The 24,550-nt window shown below is 44.2% G+C and overlaps 1 protein-coding gene across 1 annotated transcript in view; it reads left to right on the top strand.

The window, feature by feature from the left end:
- SEC14L1 (SEC14 like lipid binding 1) overlaps positions 1 to 19,383 on the top strand; it is a 55,960-nt gene extending 36,577 nt beyond the window's left edge. The window contains exons 8-17 of the mRNA XM_056859818.1: positions 638 to 827; positions 5,737 to 5,825; positions 7,475 to 7,545; positions 9,242 to 9,413; positions 9,650 to 9,784; positions 10,761 to 10,895; positions 11,959 to 12,210; positions 13,744 to 13,922; positions 17,328 to 17,429; positions 19,288 to 19,383. Coding sequence (XP_056715796.1) covers positions 638 to 827; positions 5,737 to 5,825; positions 7,475 to 7,545; positions 9,242 to 9,413; positions 9,650 to 9,784; positions 10,761 to 10,895; positions 11,959 to 12,210; positions 13,744 to 13,922; positions 17,328 to 17,429; positions 19,288 to 19,303 — 1,341 coding nt within the window. The 3' untranslated portion in view covers positions 19,304 to 19,383. The remainder of the gene's footprint in view (positions 1 to 637; positions 828 to 5,736; positions 5,826 to 7,474; positions 7,546 to 9,241; positions 9,414 to 9,649; positions 9,785 to 10,760; positions 10,896 to 11,958; positions 12,211 to 13,743; positions 13,923 to 17,327; positions 17,430 to 19,287) is intronic.
- Positions 19,384 to 24,550: the final 5,167 nt, after the last annotated feature.

Below are 24,550 nucleotides of genomic sequence, written 5' to 3'. Positions count from 1 at the left end.
TGAAGGGAGAGATTGGTAGAAATTACCCTTTTTCTGTTGCATGAGCTTCTATTCTGTTCATGCAAGGATCTGCTTCTGCTTTGCACTCTTTTGAGAGTAATCTCGTTTAGCTAGTGATCAGCCTGGCACGTTTGTAGTACCACCAAAGGAAACTAAAAATTATAGTAATATCATTTCCTCTAAGGTAAAAGTAAGTACACAAGGGAGTCATCCATCTAATCTGTATTTTTCAAAACTTCTCCAAAGGACTCTTTAGTATGGCTATGGTGTTAAGTTGATAGGTTAGCTAGATTAATTGTTTAAATACTGCTTGGTTTAGAAAGTGCCCTCCCCCTCAATGAACTGGTTTTGATTGAAGAATGTACAAAAGCTGTGGTTTGCAGGAACCATCTTAAAAGGCACGTCCATATTGGGGGGGGGGGAAAGGCTTTCTGCAGTACGTGGGTATCATTCAAAGGGAAAGAGAATTCTTTGTGTTAGAGTATTTTTATGCAGAGCTATGCAGAGTATTTTTATACAGAGCTATGTAGAACTAATCAACTGAAATGGCTAGTTTTTGATTCAGAGGAAAAAGTGGTGTTTTGTTGCAAGTCAGTGGCAAATACTGCTGGAAACTAACTGTCCATCATTATTTTAGATTCCCAAGGACGAACACATTTTAAGATTCTTGCGTGCTAGAGATTTCAACATTGACAAAGCCAGAGAAATTCTGTGTCAGTCTTTAACATGGCGGAAACAGCACCAGGTGGATTATATTCTAGATACTTGGAACCCTCCTCAAGTACTGGAAGATTATTATGCAGGAGGTTGGCACCACCACGACAAAGGTAAAGGAATAGATTTCTGGAGAACTTTTTATAGGGGGCTTGGAGACTTTACAAATGAGAAAGCATGTTGTCTGCTCAAGTGTGATAGATCAATATGGCTTACAGCAGGGGTCTTCAACCTTCTTGAGCCTGCGGGCGTCTTTGGAATTCTAACATAATGTGGTGGGCACAGCCACCAAATGGCTTCCACAGGAGGCGGAGCCAGCCACCAAATGGCTCTCGCAGCTTACCTTCCTTCACACAGTGAAGATCCTTATGCTGTGGTGGCAGCTGCCACCGAAGCAACGTTTTTAAAAATCTGCACAGCCAATCAGAAGCCTTGCTGGGCAGAAGTTCCACCAGGCCCCGCCCAATTTCTAAAAACACTTGGTGGGCTCCAGGAAAGGTGTCAGCAGGGGCCATGGCGCCCTCGGGCACCATGTTGGGGACGCTGACCTAGAGAATTCCTGACTAGTTTGTTTTTGTACTTGAATACAAATATAACAGGAGTTCCATGACACGGCCACTTTAATGTGTAACTCATAGAATTGAATGTTCCAGGGCAGTGATAGCAGTGGCTCGGAAGTTTCATGTGGCTCACTTGACATGCCTCTTCTGAGCATTGTTCCCCAGTGTGGCACCTGTCCCATGTTCCTGTAGTGGCAGTGCCACTGGTAGCACCTGAGGCTGGCAAGGACTTTTAAAACAGCCACTGCCAGAGGGCCTGAAAGATGGGTAAGCTGTGAGCTCAGGTTCAGCAGTGGTAGGGAGAGACATCATTGTATGCCATGTAATTAAAAAGTTTATAGTTATATATTTAATGTATTACTATATTAAGTGCATTTGATGGGGAGGCACGCAGGGCTGTGGAAATCATTTGTGCTAAGCTTGAGGGATCCAAGGAGATAGCTTTGATTCTCAACATTCTTGAATTCAAAAAAGTTGAGAATTGCTTTTCAATGCAGATTTTTTTAAAACGCTGCTTTTTCAGTGGCTGCTACCACAGCAAAAGGATTTTCACAGTGTGGCTGAAGGTAAGCTGAAGCTGTCATTTTGTGGCAGGCTCCGCCTCCTGCAGCAGCCATTTTGTGGCTGTGCCCACCACACTGTGTCAGAATTCCAAAGATGCCCCCAGGATCAAAAAGGCCCGGGACCCCTGGAGCAAGTATTCTTCCCCCTCCTGAAAGGCCAAACTCCTGTAAATAAAGTAAAGAAATAAGTTTTGGATTCTAAACAAGGCAGAGTGGGAAGCAGGTACCCTGCTCTGAATCGGCTGATGCACTTCTACTTGTATATTTGTAAATAAAGGGAATACTACAAAAACAGGAAGTGTTTGGGGTTGTCCCCTACAAAGAGAACTAACCCAGGTAAGCACTGCCCTAGTAACTTTTCACTGCTCAGACAAAGAACATTGTAAAGAACTCTGACTGTTCCATAAAAGCGTAGGTTAAACATTCATTTTAGCTTTCATTTTTAATTAGGTCTGGGAAGACTTCCTTGTGAACTTTTAGGTGTGCTTTGGTTCTTGTAGGTTATCCGGGCTGTGTAACCGTGGTCTTGGAATTTTCTTTCCTGACGTTTCGCCAGCAACTGTGGCAGGCATCTTCAGAGTAGTAACACTGAAGGACAGTGTCTCTCAGTGTCAAGTGTGTAGGAAGATATAGTCAGAAAGGGGTTGGGTTTGAGCTGAGTCATTGTCCTGCAAAAGTAATGTGCTAGTCATTGTCCTGTAAGTATCAAGATAATGTGCTAATGACAGTGTGGTATGTTAATATGGAACCATTGTATCCTGAAGTGATCTGTTAATGTGTGAAGTCCAAAGCTAATCTGCATGGCTATTGCTGACTATAGTCTTTGTTAGTCTGGAGGTTTTTTAGGTCAGGAAGCCAAGCCTTATTCATTCTTAAACTCTCTTCTTTTCTGTTAAAGTTTTGTGCGCCCACGCACAAAGCTCCCAGCCCCGACAAACAGCTGATGAGAGCAAGGGCGGGGCAGGTGCTAAGAACTTTGCAAAGCAATACAACTGCAAAGCAACACCTTTGCAAACATGCAAAGGGCGGGGCAGGTGTGAAGAATTTTGCAAAACAATACAACTGCAAAGCAACACAAGCACGCAATGCAACAGTGCAAAGCAACACAATACAACTGCAAAACAACACAAGCACGCAATGCAACAGTGCAAAGCAACACAAGCACCTTTGCAACAGTGCAAAGCAACACCTGACACCTGGGAGTTTGCAAACAATGGAAAGGGACAGAGGCAGCTAGCTATGCATAATGAGCAGGAGGGGGTGGAATTTCTCCTTTTGCATTGGACTTGGGACCAGGCAGATGCATTCTTTAAGTCACCATTTGAAAACCAGTTTTGAGCAAGCATCAAAATAACCTAACTGATCTTATAAATGAGGGAATACCTGAAGACATAAAAATGAAGCCCCCCCTCAAACCAGGGAGAGAGAGACTGGAGGGGGAGCACACACCCCAGGCAGAACCGGCAAAAGCCCCCTTTGGCTTCCCCCCCCCAGCCACAGAAACTGCTCCCTCCCCACACACACACAGACTCTGCTTCCCCCCCACACACACACACAGAGAAAAGAAAAATTACAGATTAAAGCCCCAAAGGGGTCTTACTGTGGCTGTCTTCTGTTCCATCAGGAGCGGCTGGGAGGCTGGGTAATCCAATATGATTCCATTTGTATCCAATATGAGATCCATATGTATGCATCTCTCGAGGGTGATCCATTCATCCCAATAGGGAAAAGGGGAAAGCCCATATCTCGGGGGGCCCTGACCCAATGTTTACAAAACTTGGGTGGTCTCTTATGAAGCCTTGTCTGAAGCTCCGATGAAAGTTTGGGGTCGGCACACCCAAAAATACGCCCCCTGCAGCCACGGAAAGAGAAAAGGGGGGGAGCCGATATTTCTGCCCCCACTGAACCCATCTTTACAAAACTTGGGTGGTTTCTTAAGAAGAATTGTCTGAAGCTATGATAAAAGTTTGGGGGCTGCACCCCCAAAAAAGCGCCCCCTGCAGCCACGGAAATGGAAAAGGGGGGAGAGGAAAAAGGGGTAGAGCCCATATCTCGGGACCCCCTGACCCAATGTTTACAAAACTTGGGGGGTCTCTTAAGAAGCCTTGTCTGATGCTCCGCTGAAAGTTTGGGGTCGGCACACCCAAAAATGCGCCCCCTGCAGCCATGGAAAGAAAAAGGAGCCCATATCTCGGGACCCCCTGACCCAATGTTTACAAAACTTGGGTGGTCTCTTAAGAAGGCTTGTCTGAATATCCCCTGAAAGTTTGGGGTTTGTACCCCAAAAAATGCGCCCCCTGCAGCCATGGAAAGGAGCGAATGTGCACAAGCACCCCCGCACACACACACGAAGATTTCCCTCTCTCTCTTTCTCTCACCGGCCGTCCGCACATCAGCTGATTCCTCCAGTACTCAATCCTGACTGATTGGCTAGAAGAAGACCCAGCTTGGCCACCGATTGGCCGGGGGAGGAGAATGCTGCTTACTGAAGGTTATGCTGCTTACTGACGGCCGAATTTGCCGGATTTATTCGCGAACTCCCGAACTCGCTGAATTCGCCCCCCCCCCCGGTTGCCCACCATTTTTGAGTTCGGTTCGTCCCGAACTAAAAACCACCGAATCAAGGGAAATTCGGCTGATTTTCAGTTCGGGCCGAACCGAATCAACATCCCTAGTTCTGCAACAATGCCTGCCCAATTAAAGATAGTGCATTATGTGGGTTTTGTAATGCTTCGGGAATCAAATAGCTCGTCTTAATTTTGAAACATCCAGTTTAACAGTAGTTGATGTAGGATGAATGTGAAACTAACTCATTCTGAAAGTCTACATTTGAGGTTCCGTTGAAACCAGAAGCGCGCAAGCTTACTCAGTGCAGAAGTTCTCTTTGGAAGTGTACTGAACTCTATAATGCTTCAGCTATCTTACATATGATGTGTATGATTGAATATTATAAATGTCAGCCTGCTACCATACATGCCCCTGATACTTATTTTGTTTAGTATGTTCTTTAAAACCACATTTCTGGCTTACCAGATGCTGAAGGTGATATACAATAAACCATAACAATACAGGACACACGTGTTAACATACGGATGATAAACCTTCAGTGTCACACCATTAAATAAAAACACCTTGGTTTGGAGGAAAAAACTTCACAAATTTTCTGTGACCAAGAGGGCTAGGTTCTGGAGAATGTCTCCTTATCTGTTATTGTGGAAGGAGAACAGAGTAGAAAGGCTGTGTGTTTGAGACTCCTAAAGTGTAACACCAGCGTGGTGTAGTGGTTAAGAGCGGTGGTTTGGAGTGGTGGACTCTGATCTGGAGAACCGGGTTTGATTCCCCACTCCTCCACATGAGCGGCGGAGGCTAATCTGGTGAACTGGATTTGTTTCCCCACTCCTGCACACAAAGCCAGCTGGGTGACCTTGGGCAAGTCACATTCTTTCAGCCTCACTTACCTCACAGGGTGTCTGTTATGGGGAGGGGAAGGGAAGGTGATGGTAAGCCGGTATGAGTCTCCCTTAAGTGGTAGAGAAAGTTGGCATATAAAAACCAACTCTTCTTCTTCTACCCTGAAACTGTCTCCCTTAGTAGCCAGCCCCAATCTATGGTTGCTATTGGCTCAGCCCCTGCTTAAGAGAAAGAATTGGGATTCTTCCTGCTTTCTGAGACACCACTGCCTTGAATGCTTCTTAGGTTTTGCGCATTGGTTCTTCTACAAGGTGGACCTCTGCTATGGAAGTCAAAATTCAGATTTCCTTTGCAACCACGTGGATGTGCAGGTAGTTATAAAAACAAATGCTGCCATGTTTTTACAAATCTAGTGGTCCTAATGAGGCCTTAGCTTATGTATCTAAGATAATTATTTTTACTAAGTTGCTACTGCTTTTGTCGTTCAGATGGGCGTCCGCTGTATGTGCTAAGACTTGGCCAGATGGATACCAAAGGCTTGGTGCGAGCTCTTGGAGAGGAAGCCTTGCTTCGTTACGTAAGTGTCCTAGATGCAGTCAGTGTATGTTTGCCAGCGGATGTGACATTCCCCGTTTTATTCAGTGCCTCACTAGAACTGTGTCCATCTTAGCAGTTAATTCTGAACGTATCTAGTCATCCATGATGACTCTTGACCTTTAGTGGTTGTCCTGGTTTTTTGTTTCATTTTCAGGCCTGAGTCTATGCCTGCGTCAGAAGAAGATGATAGAATCCCTGAGCAGGCAGACTGGACTATATTGTTTCAGACTGTGGGTGGGAGATGTACTAGGTTTGGCGGTGTTTTGCTCTTATGCGGTAGCATTCAAAATTACATCAGTGGAGAGAGGCAAGAACTATACTAGTTAAAATGTGACAGCGAGCCCCCCACCATCACTACCCGCAGTCTGAAGTGGTTCAGTCTACTCCGCCGCCTCTTTGTCACATCATGTCTAGTCCAGGGCTAAGTGTAGATGGCTCGTGGGCATGACAGCTTTCTACAGTGGTCTATTAGGTCATTCCGTGCCTTTTGGTGTAGTGGCAGCATGGTGTGGTGGTTAAGAGCGGTGGTTTGTAGCGGTGGACTCTGATCTGGAGAACTTGGCTTGATTCCCCACTCCTCCACATGAGCGGCGGACACTAATCTGTTGAACCGGGTTGGTTTCCCCACTCCTACACATGAAGCCAGCTGGGTGACCTTGGGCTAGTCACAGCTCTCTTAGAGCTCTCTCAGCCCCACCTACCTCACAGGTGTCTGTTGTGGGGAGGGGAAGGCAAGGTGATTGTAAGCCGCTTCGATTCTTAAGTGGTAGAGAAAGTCGGCATATAAAAACCAACTCTTCTTCTTCTATAGTGTTTTAAACTAGTCTGCCCCTTCAAATGTTCTTTCAGCCATTGAAGAGCAAGTCATTCTGCCTACAAAACCTATCAGGGTTATACTGTTCTTCCAACCGGGGCCTCACTTATAATTAGTAGCAGTTTCTAGTAATAGTATCTTTTGATGCCGTCAGCATCGTAATGGGAGCTGTGAATGTGATGTGCTCACAGCTGGCATTCCAGAGTATGATTAAAAATTCCACTCAAAATTCAGTATTGGCATTTAAAAGGGTAACACCCTGAAGGAAAAGGGCCCCAGCTGTGTTTGTAGAAGGTTATTGGACACTTCTCAAAGGTCTTGTGGTTATCGAAGCTAGCTTCTCGAGACATCACTGGAGTTTACTGTTGTGTTCAATTGTCATATATAATAGCAGGGATCGCTGGATAAAAATAAAAGCAAGGAAATGTTAAACGGCCTTATGTAGATCATTGGTACAAGAATTCCTTGAGTACTGCCTACAGTTATACTCGCCTTTTGATTTTATAAGTAGAGCTGGAAAGATTGTATCAACAAACATATCTGTAGCATTTTCTATATAAGGGATACTGACCATTAAGGTTCTTAGATAAACAGTGATGTTGAAGATTTTATGATTATAGCGTGCAAAATCAGCGGATTGGCTAGATGTGCATTAGAAGTAGTCTGCCTGCTAGCTGTTGCTAATACTGAAGGACAACCAATTAAAGCTAAAATGTAGACTATGGAAATAGCTGTGTTTCCCAAATTTTAGCCACTGTCATTCTGTAGCAGCCTTTTCTGAACATCCTGGTATCTGGCTTTCTTTTGAAATGCAGGTCCTGTCTATAAATGAAGAAGGGTTGAGGAGGTGTGAAGAAAACACAAAAGTATTTGGAAGGCCCATAAGGTAAAGGAGAACTACTGTTACTTGGAATGGAAGGAGTGACAGTGTGCTAGAGATGTCGACTGCCTGTGCTGAACGCGATGGCACTTGTGTCCCATGGTATAAGGTGGCGATTACCAGATTAAAGAAGCAATCTGAACAGGACACGTTTGTCAGAACTTGTTGTCCAGTTTTCTTAGCGTCACGGCCCATAAGGCTCAGGCAGGTCTGTTTTAGAATCCTTTGAAAATGAAATCCACAAAGAGAGACCATTTTATTGCCAAATATCTCAGAAGGATAGGTTGGCAGAGCCGAGGAGGAAGGGACTGTAGTCAGGAAAAGACCTTAGAAGCTGAAATCTGAAAATGTTATGAAGCTACCTTACCCTTTGAAATATGATGACCAGTCTGAAATTGTAAATTTAGGAGAAAGAATGCGCCCTTCCCCACTTCCCTATACATGAATATTTCACATTCTCCTAGCCGTTGTGTGGTGGGGATAGGGTTGCCAATTCTGGGCTGGGAAATTCCTGGAGATTTTGGATGTGGGGCCTGGGAGGGCAGAGTTTAGGGAGGGGAGGGAGCTCAGTGGGGTATAATGCCATAGAATCCAGCCTCCAAAGCAGCCATTTTCACCAGGGGAACTGATCTGTCGGCTGGAGATCACTTGTAATTCCAGGAGATCTCCAGGCCTTACCTGGAAGTTGGCAACCCATAGTAGGAAGGGTAGGAAGAATGGGGAGAGTTCCTCCAACATACCCTGGTTTGTCACATTCTTCACAAATGGTCAGTTTTATTAGCACGAACTTGAAAGGGTCAATAGAAAGATCTGGAGGGCCCTCAAAGCGCAAGGGCAGGTTGATTTGGGAGATTCGTGGCATTCTTTCTGGTATTTGAGTCAAGGTGCTAAATGAAATGAGCCTGTGACTTTCAGAGATTGTTTTTGTGTGCCTTGTTAATAAGCTTGGGTGGCAGCATTTTCTTTGACCATCTGGCCTAGTCTGTACGCAGAGTGATACTCTGAGCCAGACGTTGGCACATAATCTTTGAAAGTCTAAAACTGGCTGAAAATCTATTCCTCAGCCTCCACTAATAAGGAAATGTTTGGGCATATGGGGTTAGATCCCACTGATCATCTCCCTGCACACATGAGGGGGATTTTGCTGATTCTGCCATCCCACAGTAAGATCTCCAGCTGCCCCCTGATTCTGTACCCGGGAGTACCCTGTCCACCAAGAAGAGAGTTTGGGGTCACTTGGGGCTGCAGCAGCAGTGGGGAGGCAGAAGTTGCACTCCACTGACAGAAATCCTCCTTTTCCACATTGATTGTAGCAGGATCCAAGCCGTGCAATTGAATCGGTTTCTGAAATGAACTATTTCCCTTAACTTGTTGTGCTATCTTCTTGTGATGAAAAGCCAGGCACAAGGGTTCATCATTGTACAGTTGATAGTGAAGAAACTTTCTATAGCTTCAGGGCCATGTAGTAACAAACTCTGAAATAAAGAGTAATGCTGTAACTCTGTGCATGCTTGAACAGGTCTTTTCATCACGTTGTCCCCAGTGATGATTTGTGTCTGCTTGCTGCTTGAGCCTTGGGATTAAATTCCACAGTATTCATTGGTGCAAGATTCTTCAGCAGATTTCGATTTCAGGGAGGCAATTTGACACATTAACTTTGATAACTTAAAATCTCTTATGTTTATTTTTTTGGGGGAAACAGCTCTTGGACCTGTTTAGTAGACCTGGAGGGCTTGAATATGCGGCACCTATGGAGACCTGGTGTTAAGGCTTTGCTAAGGATCATTGAGGTGGTTGAAGCTAACTATCCAGAAACTTTGGGACGGCTTCTCATTCTGCGAGCTCCCAGGGTGTTTCCAGTTCTTTGGACATTGGTAAGTTCCGTTTCCCCTTCATTGGGATCTGTATTATTTATGTGGGGGCCTTGCCTGTTCTTAGAAATAACAGGTTACTACTTGATAGCTTTATTTTTATAGGGTCTTTGGTTTTTGTAATCAAACCAAGAACTCCAATTAGGAAATCAATATTTTTTTGTGGCCGGGAAGTATAGTGAATATTTGGAAGCTAGTTGAGGAGTTGGCCATTGTAGTCACTCCATTTTTATTTACAGGTTAGTCCATTCATTGATGACAACACTCGAAAAAAATTCCTCATTTATGCGGGTAATGACTATCAAGGTCCTGGCGGTCTGTTGGATTATATCGACAAAGAAATCATTCCAGATTTCCTTGGTGGAGAATGCATGGTAGGTAAACTGGTGTAGCAGAATTATGTGCTCTTTTAAAATTAAAAAAAAATATACCACCAAAATTATATCTGAGCTTTCACGTTCAGATTTATTTTAATCCAGACAATATCTGTGGTACAACATGAATAGATTATAATTCCTGGAGCATTGCTTAAGAAACAAGATGAACTATATAATCAGTCACAGCATAATCATTGGAGTGTAACTATATAGTAGCTGATTGACTTGTCAAGAGGTGCTTACTCGTATTGTGTTTAAATATTGGCTGTAATAGGGAACTGAGAAATCCCCCTCTTTAAATCTCAGCTCAACAAGTAGTCTTCCACAAGCTGTTGTCTCCTAATCCCTTCCTCCTGCAGTATGGGAATGATGGTGACCTACCTTACAAGGCTGTGTGAAAGATTATGGAGAACGTATGTAGGGCAGTATATAAAGGCAAAGTGTTAGCTTCCAGATGTTCTTGATTACATTCTCAGAACTACCTGGCACACATGTCCCTCATTTCTAACAAAGCATTTACTGATGGTGGTTTGCTTTTTTTAAAGATTGACTTTATAATTGCTGTGTGCCACCCACACCATGGCATAGATTCATTCCATCTCTGATATGTTTTATTTTTAGCTATATAACATGGACTAACACCTTGTGGGAACTTCCCGAGGATTTGGTGATTGCAGGATATAGCTGCTTAAATAGACATTCGGATGGGAATTGTTCTCTGTATAAACAATCACAAAAATCTTTTTCACAAGAACATAGCATCCTCGCTTTTATCTAAAATGGTGGTGTATTTTTTATCTTCTTACAAATGAGTGAGAATGCGTACCGCTCGGTAATACATTAAACCTTGCTTTCACTGAAGTGAAGAAAACTCTTTGCTAACTGAATTATGACTTCCTAGCACATTCTACCGGGAGTGTTTCTGTCAGAGTTGTAGTGCTGATTATTTTTTTTCCCCAATTACATTTTAAAGTGTGAAGTTCCAGAGGGTGGGCTGGTTCCCAAATCTCTGTACCGAACGGCAGAAGAACTAGAAAATGAAGACCTAAAGCTGTGGACAGAAACCATTTATCAGTCCGCAAGTGTCTTCAAAGGAGCTCCCCACGAGGTAGGTTTCCTTGCTGTTCCTTCTTGGCTCCAGCTCTCTGAAGAGGAAAGACTAGTTTTTAGCTGGCTCATTCTTGGAAAATAATTGTTAGCAAACTTGTTTGCATGAAGTAAGGATATCTGCAGGTTCGTAGCTCTTCCTTAGTGATCAGAAAGATTTGTGACTTTCTGGCTCATGGAGAAGGAGGTGACAAATGAAGGCCTTGTACAAGACTTCTCCTGAGGTTTCTTCCTTAGCAAGACGGGCCTTGGAGCCAGTTGCTCATACCCTTGTAAGGGGTCAACTTGCCTGAGTCGTAAACTTAATTGCTGGTGTTTCTCATTACCAGTGGTTAGGAGGATACCACTTGCTTTTCCTAGTCCTGCTGGAAAGATAGTGGGGGGTATTAAAAGCTCAAGCCTCTTCTTAGCAAAAAAACATATGGTGAGGGGATTGCATGTATTTTCCTGTTCTGTACTGTTGGCTGAGCACTAGAAATGAAGCCATACTCTTCAGAGATCTTGTCAATTTCTTCAGCATATTTAATTTAATCTGCTTTTATATATGTAATAATTGGAGAAATATCTGAGCCATCTACTCCAGTCTTTCTACCACTATTTCTTGAAAGATCGGCGTAGGCTCTGGTTAGTGCTTGGAAGGGAGGCCGCTAAGGAAGTCCAGGGTTGCTATACAGAAGCAGGCAATGACCAAACCACCTCCGCTCATCTCATGGCTTGAAAACCCCTTGAGGGGTCCACCATAAGTCAGCTGCGACTTGGCAGCACTTTCTGCCACCAAAAGTGAAAACTGATATTATGTGCGCTGTAAACATGGTTTATGGGGATCATTTTGTGCTCTTGGATTGGTTTGATTGTCTGTATTAAATAATGTGCTGCCTGTTATGAAGCTGGGTGCAGAAACAATTAACTTCCCATTCGCTTATGAGCCAGTGCCACAGTGAATAAAGACAATGATGTAGGGTTCGTTAAAAGTGAATCTGGCAGCGGGTTGCGGTGAGGTTGCTTCTCAGTCTGCAAAATGTCTGCGTTTGCTGAGCTTCTAATGCTATCTATTTCCCCTCCAGATTTTCATTCAGATTGTGGAAGCTTCCTCTGTGATCACCTGGGATTTTGATGTTTGTAAAGGTGACATCGTCTTTAACATCTATCACTCCAAGAGAGCACCACAGCCTCCTAAAAAGGACTCCATGGGGGCCCACAGCATTACCTCTCCTGGTGGCAACAACGTTCAGCTGATAGAAAAAGCCTGGCAGCTGGGGCGGGACTACAGTATGGTGGAGTCTCCGCTCATCTGCAAGGAGGGGGAGAGCGTCCAGGTGAGTAAGACCCATAGTCCATGGCTTGGCTTCTGATGGAATGCCCTCTGAAAGTAGTGCATGGCAGACAGTAAAAATCCTTCTCCTCAATCACTGTTCAGTTTTCTGATGGGACTAACAGTACAGCGCGCTCAACCTGTTTTTCTGTGATCTTGAGCCAAGGGTAGCTAGCCAGTTCCAAGAAAACTGCTAAATATATATAGCCATGGAGTCTTTGGAAATAAACTTTGTCTTACGAGCTTCCTAATCTAAAGTGTGCCATTTGAGTGCCTCTGGCAGAAAGGCTCTGTGAGATCCGTTAGGACAGCATTTCTCGAGTTCACCCCCCCCCCCGCAGTCCTCTGCTGCTTATCTTGCACTGCCTTCTGCCCATTACCCAGGACAGTTCTAGCCATCTGTTCCACAGGTGAGCGTGCAGACGTCCATGCATGCAGTCTGCAGTTGTGCATGAGGATCAGTCGTACGGAGGTGTAATTCACCTCTCTTGTTAGGAGAGGAATAGAACAAGGCATCGGATTCCTCTGAAACAGCATAGGGGAAAATCACTAAAACAAAGAGGCAGCTCTCCCTAAGCCACAGTGGGAAACCATCCGTGTGCATATTTATTTTAAAATGAATATGAACAGGGTTTAGTTCACAAACTGATATAGGTGACTGAATGAAGATGTGGAATATGTCCACACACCATGCCAAAAGGGCTGATTTCTTTTGGCTGGTAGCCAAAAGCAAGGTAAGCCAAGCAAGGTAAGCCAAGTTGATCAGAACAGGAGAGGTGAATGGGGTCAGAACTGAAGGTGTGGAAAAGGCCAGGTTGTCAGCTTCACCCCTGCTGGTCAGGTTGGCTGGCCTCCTGTATTTTCCTTCAGCCGCTCTTTCCTCATAGGTTTCTATGTGCAATATCCCCCCCCCCCATATTTCACTATTTGTATTCCCATTGCCATCCTGGCACTGGGGCATTAGATATCAAAAAAACTAGTGCTACATGGGCCCTAAGAATCCCCACTAAAGTGAAAGACACCCATGTATTAGCTGCTTTCCAATACTGTGCTTGGCAACTTCCTATATAAACATTTTCCTGAAAGACTGGTTTGAAGGCCTTGTAGGTATTCCTTGAACTGAAACTAACATGTGGATCAGACGAAGAAGGATCTTCCATATGCAGCTCTTACCAGTTTAATCCTTGCCACTCAGATTAGTGTGCTGCAAGCAAAGAACAGGAAAAAACCCCAATATCATACACACGCCAGGGGTGGCTGGTAGGGCAAGTAATCAGAGACCTGAATTTCATGAAAGCAAGGCAAGTCCTAGGACTGCCAGCCAGTCTCTTTTGGAGGCATGGGGAGATCTGCCCATGTCGGGAGCTGACTGTCACCCCAGTCCCACAGCAGCTGAGTTCAATTCTGCTAACTGTCTCTTCCCTTGTGGTCGTGTTGCCACGTGGGGCACTTTAGGAGGTGGCTGTCTCTTCGTCCTGAGGCACAGACAAGAGCCTTCAACAAGCCCACTGCTGCCTTTCTCTGCCGTTGCTTTTAGGGGTCTCATGTGACGAGGTGGCCCGGCTTCTACGTTCTCCAGTGGAAGTTCCACAGCATGCCTGCCTGTGCCACGACCAGCTTGCCACGCGTGGACGACGTTCTGGCATCTCTGCAAGTCTCATCTCACAAGTGCAAAGTTATGTACTACACAGAAGTGATCGGGTCAGAAGATTTCAGGTACTTTTTTATTTTTTTGGTGTTCCTGTGGTATCCTGGGGGATCTTAACAGGGGGGAAAGTCTTGTAAAGGAAAACCAAAATATATGTTGTTGTTTTCTTTTGCCATAAAGCTAAGCTGTGAAGGACTTTCCCTAGAGCAATATCACCTTAGACCATCCAGGGGAGTCTGCCACTTTTTTATTTTATTTTATTTAACTTATACCCTGCCCTTTCCTGGCGAGGCCAGGTTTCGGACAGCTTCCAACAATAACAACTCACAACATATTACAATATAAATGTAAGATTAAAACATACAATTTTAGACCAATCGTCCAATTTAGATTAACAAGATGGCGTCTTAACTCTATAACCGCTTCTTAGAAATAACAAGAATATCCTCGATGGTGAGGATGGTCTAAGGTGATACTCAGGAGACCAACATTGACCCAGAAAGTCCCAGGTCCTCCAAAGAAAAGGGGCAAGAAGAGGGAACAAGGAGAAGGGGGAAAGGACAAAGAAGAGAAGGGGGGAAAGGAAGGGAAGGGAAGAACAAAGAGGGAAGGGAACGGAGGTCAGCTGATAGAATGGTTAAATTTTTCTACCATTTTTTTTACCAATCTAATCTGAGCCAAGATCCCAACCATCATGCACATACTTTTGGTACCTAACACTTGGAAACATGAGGAACAGGAAATATGGCTTCTGGGTTACATTCGCACAACAATTCCCAGATGCTGTCAGTGCGTACAAGTTAGTATGAAGTCAGTCTTATCCCGAGGTGAATTACTAGAAATATGTCCTTTTTGCAAAGGGGCTGGATTTCAAGTGAAATCTAAGGTCAGAAAATTATTGCCTTTGACAACATATTGGGGAGTCTGCCACTTTAAATGCTGGGTTTTTTGCCTTGGGGCCTTTTAGGTGGGAAAAATTTCAGAGGTGGAAGCACATGGCTGATTCCTACTCTGGACTGCACCTTTCTGCTGCTGAGTGGTTCAGCATCAGTAGCACCTTATATGTCACAGCACGGCATCTTGCTTCCTTCCCATCCTCTTTACTGTAAAAGCCTTTCTTTCACTTTGCTTGCCGTTGCTCCATCCCACCCACAAAGTATCTGTATTTCACAAGGATTCTAACTTTTCCAAAGTTGTAATAGGACAAGCATGGCTTTGGGTTCCTTACTTCGAAGTCTGTATTGAGTACATAGTTATTTTATAAAATTTATACAGAGGTTTTGTGCAGAATTGAATGTTTTGCCTGCATAGGACTGTGTGCGTGGTTACGTGTTCTCTGGTTTCCAAAAAAATCCAAACTGTGTAGGTTCGTTAAATAGTAAATCTGGCAAGACGGGTACCAGAAAGCAACAGAAAACTAAGAACCATAGTGATTGGTATTCATGGGACCAGGGTTTAAGAAAGAGAAGTAATCATGAAGGAAGGATTAGAAGCTAACGAGGCTGTCAAGGTCCTGTTCAGTCAAAGCTAGGTTAGTCCTGTTTCTAATTTTTTGCAAGTGACCAGGCGTGAGTCTCCAGGCTTTGTTGTTGTCATAAAAGCAAGGATGGTGTTTCAAAGGAGTCCAGATTGTCATGAAACCAGGCTCTATATCATATATACTTGAAACAGTAAGAACATAAGAAGCTCCATGCTGGATCAGACCAAGGTCCATCCAGTCCAGCGGTCTGTTCACATAGTGGCCAACCAGGTGCCTCTAGGAAGCCCACAAACAAGACAACAGCAGCAGCATTGTCCTGCCTGTGTCCCACATTACCCAAGACAATAGGCATGCTCCTCTGATCCTGGAGATAATAGGTATGCATCATGAATAGTATCCATTTTTACTAGTAGCCATGAATAGCTCTGGCCTCCATGAACATGTCCACACCCCTCTTAAAGCCTTCCAAGATGACAGCCATTACTGCATCCTGGGGCAGGGAGTTCCACAATTTAACTATGTGTAGCTGTGTAGGATATCCCAGGCCAGACTGTATGAGAAGCTAGTTGATGGTACAGCTGTTTAAAGGCGCCCTCGCTGCCTTGATTTGAGGAAAGGGAGCATTTAGGCAAAAAGATTGCAGGGTGCCTTGCTCTTTCTACCAAGTATTGCATTGACGCCTCTGTTTCCTCCAACCTCTTGAAGGGAGGATGGTACCCACCTTGGCCACTCCTGATGCTCCACTTCAGTCTTGCAGCCAAGCTCATCAGTGTGTTGGAGAAGTCGGTTGGTTACATCAGTTTCAGACTTTGACCACAAATGGCAGTGTGATTCCTGAAAATTTCTTGCTGCAAAGAAATAGAAAGAAAATCTTTTTATCTTGTTAGATGTTAATAGGGTACCCTTAACTGCTTCCCCGGGCCGGCCATGGTTCCTGTGAGGAAGCAAATGAGTTCCATCTAATTTTTAAACCAGAGATTATGTTTTTTAACTGGGATAAATTGTATGCTTTTAGTGTGCTTTATGGTGTTTTATCTTTGATGTTGGCCGCCCTGAGCCCGGCTTTGGCCAGGAGAAAGGGCGGGAATATAAGTCTAAAAATAAATAAATAAAAATGTTACTATTTAACTAATTTCTTGAATCTGGGGGTGAGCTGGAGGTTTGAGATGAGGGAAATGACACTTCATTCACCTTGCCCTCTGGAAGTACATGGCCATGTAAAGCAGGCCTTGCTCAGGATGCCAAGCACTGAGAAGGTCAGTAGCAACGCCAGAGATTTGAGTGGCATCTTGCCTCCATATCAGGCTTTGGCGAAGTGAGAAACAAGACCCCCCCCCGCCGTGCTGAGTGCTCTGCAGGGGCCAGAGGAATGGGGGAGGAGACAAGAGGGTGGTCTTGTGCTCAGCATGAGATAAGAGACCCTTCGCTCGATTCACTGCGTAAAGGATTTGAGAGAGAGGAGATCTTTCTGTCCTGGGTATCGAGAGGAGGAGCTGTCAGGTGATTGTTGTTCACTGTAATCTGTCGCCCTTTCATCGCTGCGTTTCCAAACTATGCTCGCAGAGCTACTTGCAGGCCATTTCTTTAAAAAAACAACAACCTCGGGCTCAACGCATTTGTATATGTGGTGGTTCAGTAGAAGATCTCCCCCATTATGTCCTGGCCTGTCCTTTATACACTGAGCCCCGGAACAAGTTTTTGGCAAACATTCTTTCAGTGTCCCAGTTATCATCTGATGTTGACAGATTAATCTGTTAGTTATCAGAAATGGACCCTTATATTTCCCGAAAAATGCCACTGTTTGGCCTGGCGGCCAAGAAAATCAGGCATATGGCCTTATACAATAAACTTGACATGACATGACACTGTAATCTGTTGGGCCCAGAGACAGAAGCTAAAACAAGTAGCATGGTAAAGATGCACAAAGCAGAACTCGTCTCTAACACGTCTCTCTTATGTCTTTGTGTGTGTGTGTGTCTCTCTCTCGCTGCAGAGGGTCCATGAGCAGCCTGGAATCGAGCCACAGTGGATTTTCTCAGCTCAGTGCTGCTACAACCTCTTCCAGCCAGTCTCACTCCAGCTCCATGATTTCCAGGTAGTGCCACAGCCAGCAAAAAAAGCCAAAGGATGAGATGGCTGGACCCTCGTCTGTGGAGGCCAACCACAAACGCAGCATAACCATCAGTGACAAATTGCAAAAAAAACAAAAAAAAAAGTGGAAGGCCTTTTTATAGATAGTAAAGTAGCTGTTTGCATTTAAATGTAATGGTTTTGTTTGAACTAGATCTCAAAGCAAGTGTGTCTAAACCTAACTCAGTAGCCATAATACTTTCTAAACCTGCTTGCTCAACCCCTAACTTGGAATTGCGAGGGCTGTTTTGGAACGAAAGAAACAAGTAATCAATGTATTGGTCGAGAACTTAATTTAAAAAAGCAATTAACACCCTACCAGAAAATCCTGTAGTGCGTTAGAAACCTAAACTAATCCAAGGCTGCTGCTGCTGCCCATGATTGTCTCGCTGGGTTTCAAAAAAACTTTCTCCTTTCCTGCTGCTGCAATCCCCCCCTCCCCTCCTGTATTAACTGCCCCTCTGTTAAGACTTGGAGGAGACAGTGGCTGGATGCTTGACATTTCAGAAAGGGCCAGCTGGTGACTGGCTGAACTTGTTACCCAGCTTTTGTTACAGATGCGTTGCTGCCCTCTGCTGAGGAAGAGGCGCAGGCTCTCCCAGGAAGCCATTTTGACACCTGGTATTTTTTCACTCGATCACATCGTTCAGGCCATATTCCAGCTTTGGGCATTGAAAGATTTTCTTTTCCCAGCCTTGAATTCACATTTCTGAGCACTGATGATTGGGGAAGAAGAGGATTAGAGCAGGCTCTCCTCAAATCAGCCTCAAGGCTGGCCCTACATTGGGTTCTCAGGTTCATTTCTTTCTTTCTCTGTCTCCTCTCTCTCTCTCTCTCTCTCTCTCTTTTTGGGGCGGGGGAGGGGACGCACATCAACACACCACACCTGCATCTTTTTCACCTTCAACAAGCACTCAGCTGGGGATCTCCTTTCTGCCAGGAGTTGATTAGAGGGAGGAGCGGCTGCAACAATTCTTCTTTTCCTGCTCTCTTTAACCCTCTACCCAGGACACAAATAGGCCAAAGTTCCCCAAAGTGGAAACTTAAATTCCAGAGCCCAACGCTCTTTAAGCCCCAACAGTAAGACAGTTAATATTTTGAGATGCTTCCGGCTTGAAACTGGTTCAGGAGACCTCAAGATTAAAGCTGTTCAGTTTTGTTGGAGTGCAAATAAGTTCCCAAAGTGAGCAAAAACTGCTGAAATGGCTCCATATTTGCCCCCCCCCCCGGGGCAATCAGATCTGCTTCAAGTAAAGAGCCCATTCTTTTATAAGGCAGGCTGGGCCCAGAAACTCTCTGCTGGGGCAGCTTGTAAAACATAATGGTGATGGTATTTCCTTTTGAAAAAAGTAAAAGAACAGTGAAATGCAACTTGTAATCTCTTAACAGGGAGGTGAAGAGGATTTGCTTAGGATTTGGGTTTTTTAAAGGAAGATAAAATATCAACGAAAATAACTTCCTTTCAAACCGGGCAACTAACAATTGTGTTTTTTTAAGTATTCAGCCTAGGTGAGGTATACTATGTACTGGCTAACTGGGGTTGGGAGGCAATCTAGATAGTTCTTATAAACACGCACGCGCTGTGTTGTTTCTCCTGCTGTTGTTTAGGTAGTTAGATGCCAGCTACCTTCAGTAGCAGTTTTGATCCCTAGTATGCGGGCCTGAACATGGTTCCTGCCGTAGAAGCACAGCGCCATGCACAGCTCCCCCTGGTAGTTCAGTATCACTGGTGCCCCACTGCAAAAGGGCACATCCTCTTTCCCGCTTTTAAGGGCTCTGTCTTGAAAGATGGTCCCTTTCTTTCTTTCTTCTCTTTCTCTCAGATGGCGATTTTGCTGACAGCTGTAAAGAAACCGCTTCATTCAACAGTCCACATCTGCCCAGAGAATGTCTGGCTTTGTAGAACTTTTTTTTTCCTTTGAGTTGCAGCCAGTTCTCCCGTCTGAAGATCTCTTTAAGTTTGCTCAGAAGTGTCCCTCGGGGGATACTGTTTCTCTAGAAGTCTAACGCATCTTTCAGAGCTCAAAGCACAAACACTTGAGGGGCTCCATACATCACAAAAAAGCAAGACTTGACTCTTTTTTTCTTAGCAGTGTGCCATGGCTACTACGACCTGACTAACCCCCTGCTCTTCTCCTTAGTGTTTTCCAGTTACCGCTGTGCTTTCCCTTTCCTGCCAGAACTGACAATTCCACTGGCCCTTCTTCCCACGAACTCAATTTAGCCATTTTGCCCCTGCCGAACCTTCTCTGTATTCATGAACTTCATATCAGTTTCTGTAAATGTTTTGTAAACATATTACCTCAATCTTGGTAATAAGATAACAGTCTTTAAAAGATTGTTTTTAATTTGTATCGATAATAAATGTGAACTGTATTTTTGGGTGGGGGGAGTCTGAATGCTTACTTCTCGACTTGCTTCGGAAGAGACTGCTTTTCCTAGGGCGCGGAAGGAGAGGCGGTACTGTAGACTTGAGAGCCAGCCAAGGGAGAGCTCTCCAAGTATTGCACCTTGCAGGCAAGAACTCCAGTCTTCAGAGGAGTCTACAACCAAGGATGCTTTCAGATGAAGAATTTGGGGGGAAGGGGTGTTCAGGTATACTTATTCATTGTGCCATTTTATCGCTATATTGATCCCTGTCCTTGATCATCCCTGTTTGTCCAGAGGAGAGTCTGGTTCAGCATACACGGCATAGTCCACGACAGCTCCTTCCTCCCCTTCCACACTTCTTTTCTGAGTGCTTCATCCTCTTGTTTTTGATCCCACACTCTTGGCTTTACCGCCAACTAGCTTCTTGAGCTGTCAAGAGGCAGAATTATTTCTTTAAAAATTAATGTAGGAAGCTAGGTGATTGACAGGCCCATCAACTTAAAAGGGTGTAATTCTGCATAGGTTTACACTGTGAGAAGCTTAATCTTAACCCTTTTGGGTGGGCACACGAGCTGCTTGTTTTATTTCTCATCCAAACTGTCTTCTCCTTTTAGTCATATCTAAAGAGCCTGTTCTAGCACCCCTTAAGATAGGTTTTTCTGTGTATTAGTCAGACTGAAAAGGTTCAAGGCTAGGAGGGGTACCAGTTGCATTTAAGCTTGGCTTGCTGCACCCTTCCTTTGGTGCCTTCAGCTTTTACCAGCTCAGTTTCTGCTTGAAGAATGAAACTTCATAGAATTGGCATTTCCTAGTTGCTTACAAGAATCAGGGCCAACCTTAATTAGGACTTCCATTTACCTGAAAGCAGCTGCACCAGTGTGTTATGACAGGGTTTCAACGTGAGTTAAGGCAAATGTACATGGTGGTGCTTGTGTTATTGTCATTTTCATGTTCTTTCGGATACAGGTGGGGAAGCAGACAGGTATCCTTTCCTTTAGTAAGAGGAAGGGCCCCCCAAATCTGTTCTCAGTCTTTCTGAATGATGCATGTCTTCTTCAACCGTCAAGTGTAAAATGCTGTGAGTTACCACCATGAGTAGCTGAGGATGCTGGGAAGTAAGTTCACATGCCCTTGGGAGAATATTCCAAGAATACATCTTTAAATGCATTTGTCACCGGGGTAGAGGATAGGAATCGATATCTCAGAACATCAAAGTGAAAAATAAAAGATTTTGCACAGTGTTGCTGCGTTACAATGTACTTGCATCTATGTGGAAACTCATTTGTAGAAAATGGAATGTGATAATAGACTAAATAGAGCTGTGGAAGTGATGGGATAAAGGGAATTGATTAAGTAGCTGAGGTTGAGCGTTGATTGGGAGGTGGAAGCATGGCTGAATCAGGAAAATTAAGATTCATGTTAATTTTTTGTTTCTTTTCCTGTCCCTCTATGACTCCTAATGTAAAACCTCAGCAATACTCTGATGTCCATGGCTCTTTCTGGTATATACTTCTGTATATCCTTTTGTTTCATCAGGAGTAACATCTGCCTTCTTAGAATTTTGGCTCACGTAGGTCAAAGGAGGCTCAAAACTCCTACTGAGAGGAAGCATCAAGCATTTCTGACTTTTTCCCTTTGCAAATCTTAAAGCACTGTGAACTGTTCTAATTTGCACAAAAAAGTAAAATGTGTAATGAAGGGTATTGCTCTCTGTTCCTCTCCTCTGTTTTAATGCATTAAATAGCAATGTGCAGTAACCAGTGCTAATGAAATAGCCTACTACAGTGGTCTGTTACCCTGTTAATCTGCTGATCTCACCCAGCAGTAGACCCAAGCACAGCTATTTCCATGTGCTCTTAGAGTTGCTTCAAATAACTATTTCGTTTTTTAAAAACTTTTTAAAGATCCCATTCTCCTTAGGGGGATAGGTTATGCTGAAATACTGGCCCAAGTGCTCCCAGTTTAATGGTTAAATAGAGATTTGAACCCACGTGTCCTTCTGTAGTTCTACAAAACAATTGCTTATACAACTTCTGTGTAGGATAACTGCATGTATGCTGCAACATAGAAGGAAATGCATGTATGTCTGTTACGAAGCTATGATTGGTGCTAACACTAGTTGCATCCACATGTAGTAAAAGATCTGTATGTTTGTCACATCTGGAAGTGGTATCCTGCTAGGAAATAAGCTTATGAAAATGGCCTAAATGATACAATTTCTATCATAACTTTAAGCAACGTGGTCCTACAGAAAAGTAATCAAGGGCTGTTCTGCAACTATGAAATTCCTTTTCCCTGCTAACTTGCCAAAGCTTGTATATGAGCATCTTCCAGAAGCAATGTAAAATGTGTTAGTCTTGGATTGAATTTAAATTGGGGCACCTTTATTATATTTTGAGTTCTTTGAAATGTATTGTTCTAAACCTTCAAGGTAAGGGTGAGATTTAAATTCAAATTAATTGCCAAAGTCGGTTTACTCTTCATTCACTATCCCTAAAAAAAATTAGCATCCTATTCCCAGGCACTTAGCCTCCACTCTGTTTAATATTACAGACCCCAATGGATTGTCCTACGTAGCTGCTTATCCCTCTCCCCCAACAGTGCAAATATTTTTCCTGTTCAATAAACACCACAAATGGAACACTCTCAGCCCAACTCATTAATTGGCACTACACTGACAAGAAGGGGGGGGAGGGGATTCTTAAATATTGCACAAACATCCCACATTGTATGCGTGTGGCAGGGATTTGTTCTTTCACATAGGTCTTTAGCTGTCTCCTATGACTAACAACCACAGAAAATGTATAAAAGTAGAAGGACTTGATGGGGGGGGGGGCTTTCATTTTTCTTATATTGCTTTTCCCCACTTTACTTTGTCTCCATGCAACCACCGCATACATTTCCCTTTCCTGCTTCATTCTCTCCTTCCTATTCACCAACCAACCTTTCTTTGGTCTGCTTCCTCAATCTAAAAAAGGTAAAGGTCCCCTGTGCAAGCACTGGGTCATTACTGACCTATGGGGTGACGTTACATCCCGACGTTTACTAGGCAGACTTTGTTTGTGGGGTGGTTTGCCAGTACCTTCCCCAGTCATCTTCCCTTTACCCCCAGCAAGCTGGGTACTCATTTTACCGACCTCGGAAGGATGGAAGGCTGAGCCAACCTTGAGCTGGCTACTTGAAACCAACTTCCGTTGGGATCATGAGCAGAGCTTGGACTGCAGTATTGCAGCTTACCACTCTGCGCCACAGGGCTCTTTCCTCAATCTAACTTATTATTTCTTTATACCCCACCTTTCTCCCCAATGGGGATCCAAAGCAGCTTATATCCTCTCTAGTTTATCCTCACAACAACACAGTGAGGTAGATATTGGCTTGAAGGAATGACTGGGCCAAGGTCACCAAGCCTTGCATAGCAGAGTGGGGGTTAGAGTCTAGGTCTCAGGTCGCCTAATGACTGTGCCACGTTGGCTCAGTTTTCTTCCTCCTGGCATTCTCTCTCTGGGAAAAGTCTGGCCAAATTGCAAAAGCTGTGTAGTATCAAGTTGCTCTCATGAGTTGTGTAACAACTGCTCCCAAGCCTGGCCAAGGCTTGCGAGATGAGCAGAGGTTGCAGCTGGCTCCATACAAATCTTCTGGTGTTACATTGGCCAGTAGCCACCAAAATACCTTGCAACAAGTTGCTTGGTGGTTGCTGCTGGCCCTGGCCCCAGTGAGTCCCCCTGGGCAGGAGGGAGGGGGGCAGGGGTGGGGTGGGGTGGGTAGCTAAAATAGCCCTGGAAGGGGCTTTTCTCCCCTGCCTCTTACTGACAAAAACCAAAGCTTGAAGGTTAGTAGTGCTGCTATTGCTGCCTAGCAACTCCAACAGTGGCCACAGAGGGCCTTCATTATTAAAGGTAAAAGTGCTTCTATTAATTTGAGGGCTTTGCGCCCCCCACCCCCAATGTATTATTTCCCAGTTTTTTCTGATCTGTCTTGTCTGTTCATGGCTCCAGTCTCTGAATATAAGTATCCTCAAATTTGGGCACATTGAGAATTTGATATGTTGGTAAGTCCTTTTCACCTCTGTTCATCACTTCTCTTGAAAAGCCTACCTGGTCACACCATATGTACGTCACCATATGTAGCCTACCGGGTCACCATCTTCAGATGGTCAGAGAGTGCATGGACACACACACACACACACATGCACATACAGTGGAGTGAATACATTGATTCTGGCTGAGTTACCTTGATCTATAGATTCTGTGCAGAGTTGGCAATGGCCACTAGATGACGCTAGAAATCTACTTAAATTTATGGCAGTTCTTGCCTCCAGGTGGTGCAGCTGTAATTTTAGAAGAGAAGAGGAGTTATAATGTAAGATTGCAAATAACCTTCTAAATTTCCATCAAAACCTGGGACCCACCAGCTAGAGCTTTAGAATTTGATCACAATTTTTCAACTGCTTCCAAAAGGTATCCTCTCGTCTATAGGCTGGATTTTGTAATCTGAATTCCCAATAGATTTCAAAACTTACTTGTCTTTGAGACAGAGTCACACCTTTGTGATTGGTGACATCCCATACTTGTATCAATATATCTCATTCTCGGTGTGGTGAAAATATATAGATACATTTTCTTAGGGACTGTGTGATATGTTTTTAGACAGGTTTTATGACCCCACAGTATAACTACATCCTGTATAAAATTGGCTGTGCATAAACGGTACAGTCGA

Source organism: Euleptes europaea, chromosome 1, assembly GCF_029931775.1.
Source record: "Euleptes europaea isolate rEulEur1 chromosome 1, rEulEur1.hap1, whole genome shotgun sequence".
In the NCBI taxonomy this organism is placed as follows: Eukaryota; Metazoa; Chordata; class Lepidosauria; order Squamata; family Sphaerodactylidae; genus Euleptes; species Euleptes europaea.
The sequence above is the reverse complement of the archived record's forward strand: the minus strand, read 5'-3'. Positions and strand labels throughout refer to the sequence as shown.